Source organism: Lagopus muta, chromosome 12, assembly GCF_023343835.1.
Source record: "Lagopus muta isolate bLagMut1 chromosome 12, bLagMut1 primary, whole genome shotgun sequence".
Lineage (NCBI taxonomy): Eukaryota > Metazoa > Chordata > Aves > Galliformes > Phasianidae > Lagopus > Lagopus muta.
This window is the reverse complement of record NC_064444.1, coordinates 9,458,206-9,472,470: the sequence shown is the minus strand read 5'-3', so window position 1 is coordinate 9,472,470 and position 14,265 is coordinate 9,458,206. Positions and strand designations below refer to the sequence as shown.

The 14,265-nt window shown below is 40.2% G+C and overlaps 1 protein-coding gene across 3 annotated transcripts in view; it reads right to left on the bottom strand.

The window, feature by feature from the left end:
• PEPD (peptidase D) overlaps nucleotides 1-14,265 on the bottom strand; it is a 123,582-nt gene that overhangs the window by 76,261 nt on the left and 33,056 nt on the right. For all 3 annotated transcript variants that reach the window (XM_048958656.1, XM_048958657.1, XM_048958655.1), the window contains 2 exons: nucleotides 10,813-10,888; nucleotides 9,543-9,589 (listed from right to left, as the gene is read on the bottom strand). In XM_048958656.1, coding sequence (XP_048814613.1) covers nucleotides 9,543-9,589; nucleotides 10,813-10,888 — 123 coding nt within the window. The remainder of the gene's footprint in view (nucleotides 1-9,542; nucleotides 9,590-10,812; nucleotides 10,889-14,265) is intronic.

Sequence of the window (14,265 nt, the reverse complement as noted above, 5' to 3'; positions counted from 1 at the left end):
GACAGCTTCTGATCAAAACCAGACGTCTCCCCCCTCACCAACAGCAGCTCTCTCCAGGAATCAAGAGATCTCAGCCCTGAGTCACATAATGCAGACTCCAACCTGTCTTCCCAGGATGGCAATACATGAGTCCTCAAACCATGGGGCTGAGGCTGATTTGAAGCAGAATCTCTTTACTTTCAGAAAAGAGCACAAATATCTCTAAAAACCACCCAAACTTTCCAAAGATTAGGAAGCCAACTTTTGAATATTATTTTCATTTCCAAACAAAACAACAGATTAGTTGCAGACTTGGTCTCTGTCTCCTTCCAACACATAATGAAGAAAAAGATTCTGGAGCGTTCATCATTCTAGTGCACTGCATCCAGTGCCAAACCTCCCCTCACACAGCAAACCTGGAGACTAAATGAAGAAAAGACTGATCATTAGTGAATCCTATCTAGCATCCTAAACTGCGCACACTCACAACGTTCACAACTTACAGCTATAATTTTCAGCCAGCTCTACCTTTTTTTTTTTTTTTAAACAAATAACCAAATTCCAATTTTTTTGCTAATCAGAGACTTAAAGTACCTCTGCTCCCACCTCTCACATGTCACATTTGTGCTGACCAGTAAGATGCAGTGAATTCATCTCAAAAACAGAAAAATCAGAAACCCAGTGCAATATCCTGACAAACAAGACATCTTACAAGAGAATTGCCCTAAGCAAGAAGTGATGGCAACTCTGTTCTACATTAAGTGATTAACCTCTGGAGTCTTCAAATATATCTCACTGGTTCTTTTAAATACATAGGTTTCCCTAAATGAATCAGAAGACAGTCTCTGTTTTCAGTGAAGCCCTTCCTATCCCCCACTTCCCAAGACCACCTTGAGGCTCAATTTCATCTACTCAGAAAAAGCTGGTGAACACAAAGTCTAACCAATCCAGAACTAATGTTGCATTTTGAGGAGTTTTCTACAGGGGCATATTCCTGTTAGCAGAAACATCACCTTTTCTATTTTCCATTCACCTACTCTTTTTTCTGTTACGATTCAGATTCCTTCCCAGTCTTAAGTTTCACTTAGAGTTCACCTCCCATCACTCCGCCTGGCAGTTCAACTCTGTTCCATCACACTGCATAACTTACCTAAATTACAGAGGCCATCTTCAGCTCTGCCTGGACAGCAGAACCCAGCACAGATGGGCACAACACTTCAATGCTAAGCAAGTCCAGTGCCACTGCATCTCTCACTACAAGCAATCACCTGCAGCCTTGTCCTTTCCTGCCTTCATTGACTTCCCACATGTACTGTTTGTGATCTCAGACCTTAACAAGCACTGAGCCACCTAAGTCCGCCACCTCTGAGCGATACTGAAAGCTCTGTGACCAAGACCTAAGGAAAAGAAGAATTACAACAGCCGAGGGGAAGAAAAAACATCCTGTAAAGAAGACCAAGCTCACATGCACAGAAAAGCAAACTAGCACCAACTTTCATGTGTAATTACAATCTTGATCATGTGTTTTTCAATGCCATTGGTAACAGGTACACTAAACCACTACATGCTGCCAAAACAGGACACAGATTTACTCAATTCTGCCCCTAGAGAGATTGGGGAAAAAAAAAAACAACACAACTAATAAACGCAAAAGAACCACTATGACAGACACTGGAAGGCAGCACTGGCACACCACAGCAATGAGGATTCTCTAAGAACCCATTTGGAAGAGAATTTATACGGAGGGTATGGTGGCAGCACAGAACAGAATCTGCTCATTTTCTTCTCATCTGTCTAAAATGTTTTTGATTTTCAGAAGGTCAATACGTGACATCCTGTTATTAATGGATCATCTCAGCATTTTGCACATTTCCTTCAAATTCTTGGGCTTCCAATCTGAGTACAATTACATTGCTGTCGTGGTTATCAGAAGAGAACAACTAACCAAATCCTGATCTCCTGCTTCTACAGCAATTAGCAAAAATTACTGAATAAAAGTTCATCAAAGCCTCACATATGGTAGAATCTTTACTTTTCACTTGTCTGAACAAGCATGAACAAAATCCACAGCAAATAACAATCAGTTCAGCCTACTGTCTTTTATGAGTTCCATTTCACTTCTCTGCAACCCAAGCTTGTCATTAGTAATGACAATTAGTTAACTATCTCAATACTGTGCTAGATTCAGTAAAAACTGAAACCAGTGCTAATTTGATAAGAAAATGTTCTTGCCCTGATGTAACTAATCATCACTCAAAGAAACACTGAGAGAAATCAGACTGAAACTGTAAATAAGAGTTGTGACTACCTTTTGATTTAAAAAAAATATCAGAAGGGTAATTATGGATTATCACTGCATAAACCGTGCTAACAACTCTGTAAGGACATACAATGACAGAGCATTTAAAATTGCCATGCAATCAAACCCAGTTCCATATGCATGCATGCTGCCTACATCCTTCTACTGCTCTCCCTCTGAAGGGAGGGGGCCAATTGCTAATTACCAGCATGGTAATTGTTCTTTGTCATTTGTGGGTTGATAGAAGATTTTATTTTTAAGTACTCACATGGTCCAATTCCAGGATTTTTTCACAGAAGATAAAACCCAATTATGTGGAACTTCAATCACAAGTCACAGAAGAGACCTCTGCAATTAAACATCTTTCCTCTATACAAAGAGCTAATTAAAGTGATGTCCAGACGGTGAACCAAGCTGTCCTCTACTGAAAGTGAACAAGACCTCCTGAAAAGGGGAAAAGCTGAGAGGTTGCTGGGAATTCACTGGAACTGCTCTGCTCCTTGCCAGCAATTTAAGAATTCTCCCCAACACAGCCCAGCAGTTCAACCCAACCAGCTCCTGGAGGTTCTGTTGCAAGTTACACTTCCCTTCTTAGGGGGTTCTGCCCCCAACATTTTCCCAGCAGCTGGGGAGAAGAGAGCAGGGCAACTGGAAATGAGCAGCATTTGCCAGGGCAGGGGCAGCTGGAGCTTTTCAGAGTGGACTTCACTACAGCAAAGAGCCTCTCCCCTAAGGCAGATGAGGTCCTGGCAGAGGTTTCCATGCTGAAGAGTAATCCCTCCTGCTGAATTATGTGCATGTGTGTGTGTGCATGCACCTGCTTTTGTGTCTCTGTGACATAGAACAGGAACAGTGCTCAGGGCTTTTCTTTTAAATCAATTTTTAAATTCAGATTTTAGGATTAATTCCTAATTCATCTGAATTAGGAAACTGGGCCTACCTAATTTAAAGCATTAACAGAACAGCTATACCTGTATATGCTTTCCAGCTCATCCCACCGAGTTCAGCCAAGCCTTGGGGTGGGTCAGGGTCAGAATCAAATCTTTGTTTTACACTTTAAAAGATGTTCATACCCCTTGAGTTCAGTGACTGCAAAGTTAAGACCTGAAAACTGAGTAACAAGCATCACACAAAACAACTGAAAATCCATGAACTTAAGCTGAAGTCAGAAGGAAGCGAGTGGAAGTAAATTCACTGTGCAACTGCAATATGAGAACTAAAGCTTACGGCACTGCAGCTGAGGTAAGCTTACTGCTGGAGCCAGCCAGCAGATCCACATCATGCTTTCCTGCAAGACTGGATAGAAGACTGAATGGAGGTGTTGCTCTGAATCCAGCTGTTCTCTGGAATGATATTTCACTTGACTCCTCTCTGGGAGTCTGGGCTCCTGAAATGCAATGACTAAACCACCCCGGCCATTAGCAGCTGCCTGACACATGCTGTCAGCTCTGCACTGAGCTAGAGGTACTTGAGTTTCCTGTGTGCTTTATGGGCACTGATAGTGGAAGCAATTACCACTGAGATGTATTTACAGATTTTCTTAAAGGCACCTGAAACAAAAGCTACAGACATCCACATTAAAAAAAAAAACACAAACATGCTGTACTAAAATAACCTGCTTGCATTCCCTTCCCATTCAAAATAGCTTTGGTATTCCCTGCAACCAGGAGTGCTGACCTGGTCCTGGACCACTGCAAGTGGCTCCACATCACTGCTTTTAGGAAGTTCTGGATCACCTGAGAGGCCGCCTCATACCTGGCTCAAGCAGCAGGGTCCCCCCCAGTGCCCTCTGAACAGGAGCACTTTGATTACTGTGCAGTGCCAGCAGTTGGCAAAACAGAAATTGCTGCTGATCCTTTTTTTTCCTTAAACACTTTCAAATATAAAGGATATAGATACAAAGGCAAACAAAAAATACTAGGTATGGGATTGTCTTAGTATGAAAACACTGCCCGGACAGTATATACACATATGCAAAGAAAAACAAAGGAAAACCAAACTGTTTTGTTGGGATTTCTCACCCCTACGTGTGGAGAAAGGCCACCTTCATCCTCTTCTTCAGGTTGTTTTTTTTCTTCCCCCCTCCAGATTTTCTAACGGTTTCATTCCACCCTTTTGATAACAGTAACCAACAAAAAAATCTTATCTTGTCTAATGGTGTAGCAGCTTTGGTAAACAAAGTAGTCAAACACCTTTCAGCTATCCAATGGTACCAACCATTAAAATTATAGTAAAATAAATTGTTTTGGGTTAACTGAGCAGACTGTTTGAGACTGCTAGCCTCTTGGCAGCTCTGCAGAAACACTAGTGAGAGTTGTGGAACAATTCAGCATCACTCCCAAGTCAGAAAGTAACTGTGAAGAATCTACTTGCACATTTTTGCCAGTTGCAGCAGTCATTTTCATTTGCTATCCACATACACTTACGTAAAGGACTTAGAAAGACCATGCTTGAACTGAAATTCTAAACACAAAAAGTGGATCAAGCATGAAAAAGAAAACCAAAACATTTTTTTAAAGATGGTTTACTGCAGCAGTCAGCAGCTTTCTCAAGGACATTCAAAGAGCAAAATCTATCAAGAGACGTAAAGTGGCAAATCCAGATTAGCCAAAATAATAAGCATTTCACTAAAAGGAAATACCTAACAGAAAAAGTGATTCTGGCTATTTTCTAGTGAAATAACAAGTATGTTTTATTCGCAGTTTGTTCCACTGGAGCAGAGGAGAGAGAGAGATAAACGAAAGATGAGAGCCATAATCCATGAGAGCACTCTTAGGCTTCCACAGATAGTGAAATTTAACATTGACAGATATGACAGGAACTCATCTCAGTCTAAGCTCTGCTTTGGAATCAGGGACAGCACTGAGAAGAATAAGGATAAAGAACTTCTATCAGTCTTAGCTGGTAAGATGCAAAGAGTAAAAATAGTCTGCACACATTGTAAACCAAGAAGCAAAAAGCACTGTAGCTGCCTTCTTGCCATATTATTCTTTAAGTTGTTGCTGTAAGAGCACAGAGGAGTTAAAGTTAACCATCAACTATCACAAAATCACTCCAATTATCTGTATGGTTGCATGGACCTAAGAGAGACACTGCATAACAGGCAGCGAAGTGGGGTCGCATCCACTCCATGGGATAAATTCTTGCTGGGGCTGGTGCGCTCTGAGTGGCCCTCACAACAGTTGGGAACAGTGTCACAGCCAGGAACTTCTCCAGTGGGCTGCTCGAGCATTGCCCTGCATCACTTGTACCAGTCAGAGCACAAAGTGCTGAAGATGTACCACCAAAATGCAGACAGCTCTGGCAAAGGAAAGCTGATACACCAAGAAAAAGCAGCGAGTCAATTGTAACAACAGTACCAGACCAACGCCTAGGAGCTAATGGGTTACACATTCCCTGAGCAGGTCTGGTCAGATCCTCTTTTCTTCGCCACTTTTATCGATGGAATCACAACACAAAGCAGTTTGGGGTTGCTCTTTTAAAGAGAGCCACATGGAACAACTTCCCCGAACTCCCAGCACACCACAACCATGCAGCCTGTCCTTACACTAGCCAAGTTCCCATCTGTTCAAAGGCTTTGTGCTGCCAGCATCATGGGGCAAAGAGAAGTACTATGTAATTCAGTGCATCCTGGAACATGTTCACACTCCCACTACAGGGCTTCCAGTGCTATTAGAGACAGGACTAGGAACCTGCCAAGTGCCCAATACCATACCTGCAGCACGCTGCCCTCCTCTCACTTCTTCTCTCACTGTAATATGCATCTTCCCATCATTCTCCAAACACATAAGCTATTACAAGTAGCCATCCCGACCTTAACATTATTTTCCCAAATAAAAAAGAGAACAAGTGAGAAAACGCACAGAAGAATCAAAACTTCATTTGGTAAATGATGAGCAGATGAAAGACTTCACTCTAAAAATTGACACTGATTTAGAGGATGTCTATTTAGAGGACATCTTTCCAGCAGTGTGGAGCATCATAAAACAGACACTACTTTTAATTAGTACTTTCAGGGAGCATGTGGACATAAATACACACACATGTTCACAAATGTACACAAACAAAAATCTTTTGTAAATACATGCATTTTATATACGTGCTAAACCAGCTGAAATAAGGCTTTTTTTCCCCCATATACTTCTCAAGCTAAAGACATTTATCTTCTTGCTGTATTTTAACAGTATATTCACCATGGAGCAGTTTCATAATTAAAAGCCTTTAATTAAACAGAACATTAATTAACCAGGAGATAAGCACAAATGCTAAAGAAACTACATCAAAGAAAATCCTGACTCTGACCTACCAAAATGACTTTATATGCAATTACAGGCGCTGAGAATTACTGTTTGTAGATAACTGGTTTGGCTGCCTCCTTAAAGTCAACTGACCACATTAAATAACACCTAACCAAAAAAACCCCAAAACACATCAGGACTGATTGGATTGCAGTTAATTGCATTCATTTTGATATGCCTCAATATTAATTCATTACTGGTTCAAAATCGTTCACCACTGAGCACTGACACATACAGAACACTTCTAACAAGTTTTTGAAGCTAGCTTTCAAACCTCAAAACAAAGGAGATTGTTATCTAGAGATTTCTCTAATTTCCTTCCAGTCAGTCCTCAGAAACCAGAAATACAACCAGCTTTTTGTATTGTTGGCTCTTGGATATATTTCCAAGAGTACTTTAGACGGGTTTTGCTGCATTATAGGGCTGAAGTGACGCGAGTTTTTTTGTAGGAAGACCGCTTAATGAAATGAACAAAGAAAAGGCAACTCTCATGCTCTCAATGTGGTAATGGATATTTTAATTGCTTTTGGGATCCCTGGTGCTATTCCTCCTAGTAAACAGGGCCAGATCAGCTTTCTACACAAAAACATGTGCTATATTGCAGAATGTCAGAGAATGAAAGCAATATGAAGCAAGTGTAACTGGCCGCATGTCAAGAGATCTTCATTCATTTCAAAAATTCATGATTTCACAGCAGCAGAAACTGCAGATGCACCTGGGGAGGTGGGGCACACAATTCAAAAGCTTTCACAACAAAATCGTGGAACAGCAGAAAGAGAAAAAGCTTCATTAGCATTTAATTGATCTCTGAAAGATAAGTGGGAATATTTTAATAAACCAATATAAATTAAGAGTTTCAGTTCTCTGCACTCCAAGATTCTAGATAGGTCAAATCTGCAGAAAGCAAGCTATCTAGCCTGCCAGTGAGAAAACAACTGAAAAATTACTATGGTTTCAACAGAAGTTGTCAGTTTTTAGATGTTACCTTTTCTCAGGTCTTTGAAAGTTTCCTGAAGTTTCCTTCTTAGACTACATAGGTGTATATTTGTATACAGAACACACACTTCTGAGACTGCTTCTGAATTGATTTTTAAACATGGCAGCTACCCACTTTACAGCAAGATATGGAAATTGCAGTTTTGCATTTTAGGACCTTTCTCCTTTAAGCAATAAGGCAACAGAAACTGGTGCCAGGATGAATTTCACACAGCAACTGAAACTTCAGTTCTATTTATAGGCTCAATGGCAGGCGCTACAGTCTGCCGAGACCTCTTTCATTAGTGAAATAACCTCAGACTCTGTCAAGAAGTGTAACCTATCAAGACATATGGAAGAACAGAAGGCAATTCTAAACAGGTTTAACAGACACTTGCCCACTGTTTTTTGTTTGTTTCTTTTTCCAAAGACACAAACAATCATTTCAAAAGGTTCCTGAGAACAGCAAAAGCTGACTGAAGAATGGATGTCCTGGAACTACATGACATACTGCACAGACTTACAGAAGAGCTTATGCATTTGTCGCATGACATTCACATAAAACTGCCAGGCTCCTGACATTCAAAAGCACTTTCTGAGCAAACCCTGCTCCATGGCAATTTTTATTACCATTGACTTCCAGAGCCAATATCAGCATACACAACATGGGCAGCAAGTAAAACAAACACCAATACAAAGAGCATTAGTAAAGTTAATGGGAGAATAGGAGAATGTATGCAACACTTTTTCCCTGTTGCCTGGTGATACATGTAACTACATTTCAAAGTAATCTATTGAGCATGAGTCTATAGAGTCTGTAGAAATCTAAGTTCTTTAAGTGTAACACCAATTTTTCTGTATAGCTCACATTCTAAAGGTATTACTTACTTACTGCACATAGCATGATCCCATGTTAAACTGGGAGAAGGTAAAAGCCATCATAACATAAATGCTTGTTTCATAGAATTCTACTCTGCTCTGCAGGACCTACAAGTACATTCCCTTTCCCCTGTACTTAATACTACAGGCTTTTACATTGGGCTTGTCTATACCCAGAAGTTGCACTGATTTAACCAAATTATCTTCTAAAGGGACATATTTAAATCAGAGCAATCTCTTGTATGAACATTTGGAACTTAAAATCTGATAACAAACACCAGGGTCACTTTTCTCATCTCCACACAGGGCATCTAATTAGTCTGCTTGCTAACATTTCAAAAATGATGGTCAAGAAACAACAACAGTATCTGAGATATCACCACTATTTTCGATTTCTTTACTGTGTAATACTTCAAAAACTGAGAATTCTGTATGTGAGATAAAAATAAATGGACTTGGTGATCAAAACCATGTTTTATAAAACGGTCTAATGTAAATACTGATTTAAAAGAGGAAGCAATGTTTTCCTCATATCTAGACACATCACTTACTGTATCAATCACCAGCAGCCAACCCCTTCTATACATATTTGTATAGCACATTTTCTTCAACAGAGATGTGTGGTGTTCTTGTTGACTTCTTAACAGCTGTAGTAATACCCACCACATTTGTGAGACAAGCTCCTTGTACAGGCAATATCGACTTGTAATTGCAGGCAAGATGTAATTGAACACTGTCTTTTATAAGGTTCTTAAACACTCCTACTGTAGACTTCTGAGCATAACAAGCTTAAGGGCGATGTTTATCCATAAACACCATTTTACTGGATGCCTTCAAACAAGAACAGCTATTTCCTAAAGCTTCTATAAATACTACAACTCCAGAAAAACTAAACTGCACTACACCACCAGGAAAATATAATCAACCATCATCAAATACACGTCTGAAACTGATGAAGTGCCACTATCTCAAAATAACAAAATAATGCTTAAAACAGTCTTCAAAAGAGCTCTCTACTGAATCAATGCTACTGCTGTGCCACAGCTATTGCATCGACTCCTAATACAAACAGACCCTTCCTTTTTTATTACATTTATTGAAATAATTCTTACCTCTCCAGCTCGTATTCTTTCATACCAGCTTTTACTGCCTTCATTACCTGTAAGATACATATTAACATGGGACATTCTTAGCAGGAGGGAATCACATATTTATGAATTTATGACTTATAACTGAGCATCTCCAGAGAAACCTATATTACAAAAATATAATCTGTACTTCATTTAAATTTACATCAGTATATGTACTTCAAAACTATATTAGAAATCAAACATCTTAATCTTTTAAAATGCCTGCAGTTTCCAGCAATAAAGCAAGTTTAATTGCCAAAGTATATCCTAATGAAGTGCAGCTCATCAAAATACCAATGCTAAATTTTGAAAGCTCTGGTGAACTTGGCAGCAAGTCCTTTTGTTTTATGAAACACCAGCAAAACAAAACTGTGAACTGGAATATGCTACAAAGGAAGATCCTCTTCTGTACTTTGTAATCTGAATCAACAGAACACTGCTAGAGTTAACACCATGTTACACCTCATGTCTGAATTTCATTCCCAGGTTTGCTGAGAATGTGCACCAGTGTTATTCTTTTGCCTGCTTCTGTATTATGGAAGTTCTACTAAACAGCAGCTCCTAACAGTAAGAGTTTCCTCAGATGGGATGACATTATTTAAGGATTACAAATGACTGAGGAGAATGAATGCAAATGCATAGATTCTCTACAATATGCACTTCACAACATTTTCATGCTTCACAGTTCAGAAATGTGTAGAACAGGGGCAAAGTCAACAGTTAATTGGTAACTTCTTCAGATGCTTTTCACTAAGCTCCCCCTGGTCTTCGCTCAGAACTCACGGCATCTGAGTCACTTCATAGAGCACAGGATTGACACCTAAGGTCCATATCACCAATACCACAACTCCCACAGTTTATAAGGGACTGGCTTGAGTAAACTGCCAGAGCAAAACTTTCTAGAGCTGCACACACAGATGTGGGCCAGATGAAAAATCTTCATCTCATTCTCCATTGCCGTACAGGTATTTGCGCAAAGAGAGCAGACAGACTGCAGGCAGGTCACCTTCTGCTGAGGCTCCAGCTTTTATCCAAAACCACACTTCATTTCTCACACACTGCAAATGCACCAGTGAGTTCAAGGACAATGCAAGGTATATTACTGGGCTGTAATAGAAGGGATATTACCCTCTTATTTCTATCCAGCCTTCCCATTATTTTATTACTAAGCAATTCAGGGTTGCTGGGAACGTTTTCTGAGTACTACTGTTACACTAAGAGCAAAAATTATTAACAGTAAAGGATCCATTACCTCTTTATGAGCTTCACTGGAGATTTTATTGGTGTAGCGCAGAACTTCCAATTCCATGTCTGTCTTAATCACACGACTTAAAGAAAAGTAGAACAGATTTTGGTTAGGTTTGCTTCTTAGCTTAAGAATACAAAATAACCTGAAAACAACGTGTATCACCTACGGTAAAATAAGACCAGTACCTCAAGAACAGAGCCTTATTGAAGTATTTGTGACAGTGAAGTTCCATTGGCATTGATTCACCACTAGCAAATCAATCTTACAAAAGAACGTCACAGGCATTCCAAACATCAGCCTGCATTATTTTGAGATGAATAAACAAGTGGTCCAATCAACCTTTTTTCAACTCATTTCACAGCACATTTGGAACAAAGGCAATGGAGTTCTGTATTTGTCGTTGCTCAACAGTACCAGTGGAAAATTTGTACAGGCATACTTGAGTTACTTTTTAAACATAATTTGAAACTAGTTTACATAATGAAATTTCCAGAGCTCCAAAATTTCTAATTCAGCACAATCCCAACTCCCACCTATCTGCAATACCTTGGGGGAACAGATGGAACAAAAGCTGCATCTGTTTAGTATTTAAAATCCAAACCATGAAGTTCAGAAACCACAGAGGCAGTAATTACAGCCAAAACGTCCACTTTCCTTCCTGTATTCAGAAAACACAATAAAAAAATAACACCCTATTCTTCATGCCTTATGAAATGCTGAACTTGCATTTATTCATGAGCCTTGATATTCTGTTCTGAACTCAACTAAAAAATTTAACATTAAATTTTTATCTACTTGCACTGCTTTCTATTGCCTAGTTCAAATAAAAGCAGCTATTTTGTGTGAACACGAACAGGAAGTGGAGATAGTTCCTACTCTCTATTGAACACCACCTACACTTCCTACTGCTACACATACTGATTTCTTAATATTTCTCACATCCACCTCAAAGGACGCCGCAAACACCACAGTTACTGCTTACAAAGAACAGAACTACATCTATTGAATTTGGTGAAAATACTTGATTTGTGTTTTCCAGTTCCATTCCAGAGCTTGCAGCAGGTATTAAGTACCATGACTGAGATATTTCAAAACTGCCACCAGGGCACCTTTTTTTAATTATTATTACAACTGCTACTCATGCTGCTGTAGAAAACTATTTGTTACGTTTCTGCTCCTGCAGTTTGTTTTAATGAGTCCAGACCAGGGTTACTCAGCCCTCAGTGCCTCTGATGGCAGCTGTACTGCTGTGTGGCACAGAGACTCCCACCCAAAGAGAATTTTTCTGGCCAGAGTAAAGATACCTTTTTAAAAACGGTGATATCAAAATGTTTTAACAGAAAAATAGCAAAGAGGAAGGAATTAGACATTCTTAGTGAATTGGAATATCATGACAATAATCATGATGCACACTGAGAATGAGAAATACTAGATTCTAAAATGAACACCGAGGTGATAAAATTACACTGGAGTAGTGTAAGCTCCTCACCATGGATGAGGAAACAAACTTCTGCTTTTGATTTTTCACTAAGATAAACAACAGCAGCTCAAATATATTCATGTTAGAATGAGGTAGCAAAGGCTTAAAGATTATTTTGTTTTAAATCCTGTTCAGAAGACTGCATGTGCTAGCAGGGTAATTTAATACTTGTTTGATGTGCCTTTATATTACTTTCAATATACAGTACATATCCATGCTCTGCAAGTGCCTGAAAAATAGGCTGTTCCATAATTCAGATGTCTCATCTCTTTATTGGGATCTGGGAGGAATACAAGTTAATAACTGCTCAACTACAAGTGCAAACAGTATCTCTTTTACTTGACTAGATCATAAGGCTTTCGGATCAAGGTATTTATTTTAGATCATAACTTCTCTGGTATCTTTCTGCATATCAAAATGAATATTTAGCTTTAGCCTTTTTATGGAATTAATCACCTTCATTTGCACCAGGTCAAGCACCAAAACATTTTACAGAAAGCATTTATTCATTCCAAGAGCAACAGAAATCACCAGCCAACTGTTAGTAGGGGAGATCAAGCAGATCTCCAAAGAAAACTCACTGTGCTCCTATGCTGACTGCACTGGTATTGCTGATGGAGCTCCCAGCAGCATGTTTGTGCAGCAGAAGGGTATCTCAGCACCTTCTCCTCAATTGCAATAACAAAAAGCAATGACTCCCAAACTGGGTTTGAGGTGTTGAGAGCCAAGCACTTTTGTTAGTACTACATGGTAACCCCATGGATGATGAATGACTCAGTTTTTTATTATTTCCCCTCCCCCCACTTCCAAGTTATCACTAGAAGAAAGTCCCACCTTTGTTTAGTAACATTAACTTCAATGTTCTAAGAACAGCTCTTGGACCAGTTATATGTTGAATATATTCATTAACATTTCAGCAGGAACAAATCACTTGCAGGCTCCAGCTAATGCAACTGCAAAAATGTACAGATTCAGCACATAGCACAGTTCTTAGATTAACTAGAAGTGGCAAGCCACTCAACGAAAACAAGATTCATGGTAAGTCATGAAACACTGTGAACTTGGATAAGGATGGATTTAAAAAGGGAGGCAACAGATCCTCAACCACAAACACTCTCCCCTTTCAGCATTGAAACACTTTTTTTTTTTTTTTTTTTTTTTTGCATTACAAGAGTAAGGAATAGTAAACATGACTTTTGCAGCCTACAGTTCTTCCTGGCTGTCTCCCAGGGGTCGGTGCTGGGGTCCATCCTGTTTAATATCTTCAATGATGACTTAGATGAAGGGATTGAGTGTACCCTCAGTAAGTTTGAAGATGATAACAAGCTGGGAGGTGGTGTCGATCTGCCTGAGGGCAGGAAGGCCCTGCAGAGGGATCTAGGTAAGCTGGATCGCTGGGCTGAGGTGAATGGGATGAGGTTTAACAAGGCCAAGTGTCGGGTTCTGCATTTTGGCCACAACAACCCCAGGCAGCGTTACAGGCTTGGGGATGAGTGGCTGGATGACTGTGAAGAGGAAAGGGACCTGGGGGTGTTGGTTGATGCTCGGCTGAACATGAGCCAGCAGTGTGCTCAGGTGGCCAAGAGGGACAACAGCATCCTGGCCTGCATTAGAAATAGTGTGGCCAGCAGGAGCAGGGAGGTGATCATCCCCTGTACTCAGCACTGGTGAGGCCGCACCTCGAGTGCTGTGCTCAGTTTTGGGCCCCTCACTACAGGAAAGACATTGAGGCCCTGGAACATGTCCAGAGAAGGGCAACGAAACTGGTGAGGGGTCTGGAGCACAAGTCTTATGAGGAGCGGCTGAGGAGCTGGGATTGTTCAGTCTGGAGAAGAGGAGGCTCAGGGGCCTCATTGCACTCTGCAACTTCCTGAAGGGAGGTTGTGGTGTCAAAGGGTCTGGCCTCTTCTCCCAGGCAAATAGTAGGACCCGAGGAAACGGCCAGAAGTTATACCAGAGGAGGTTTAGGTTGGACA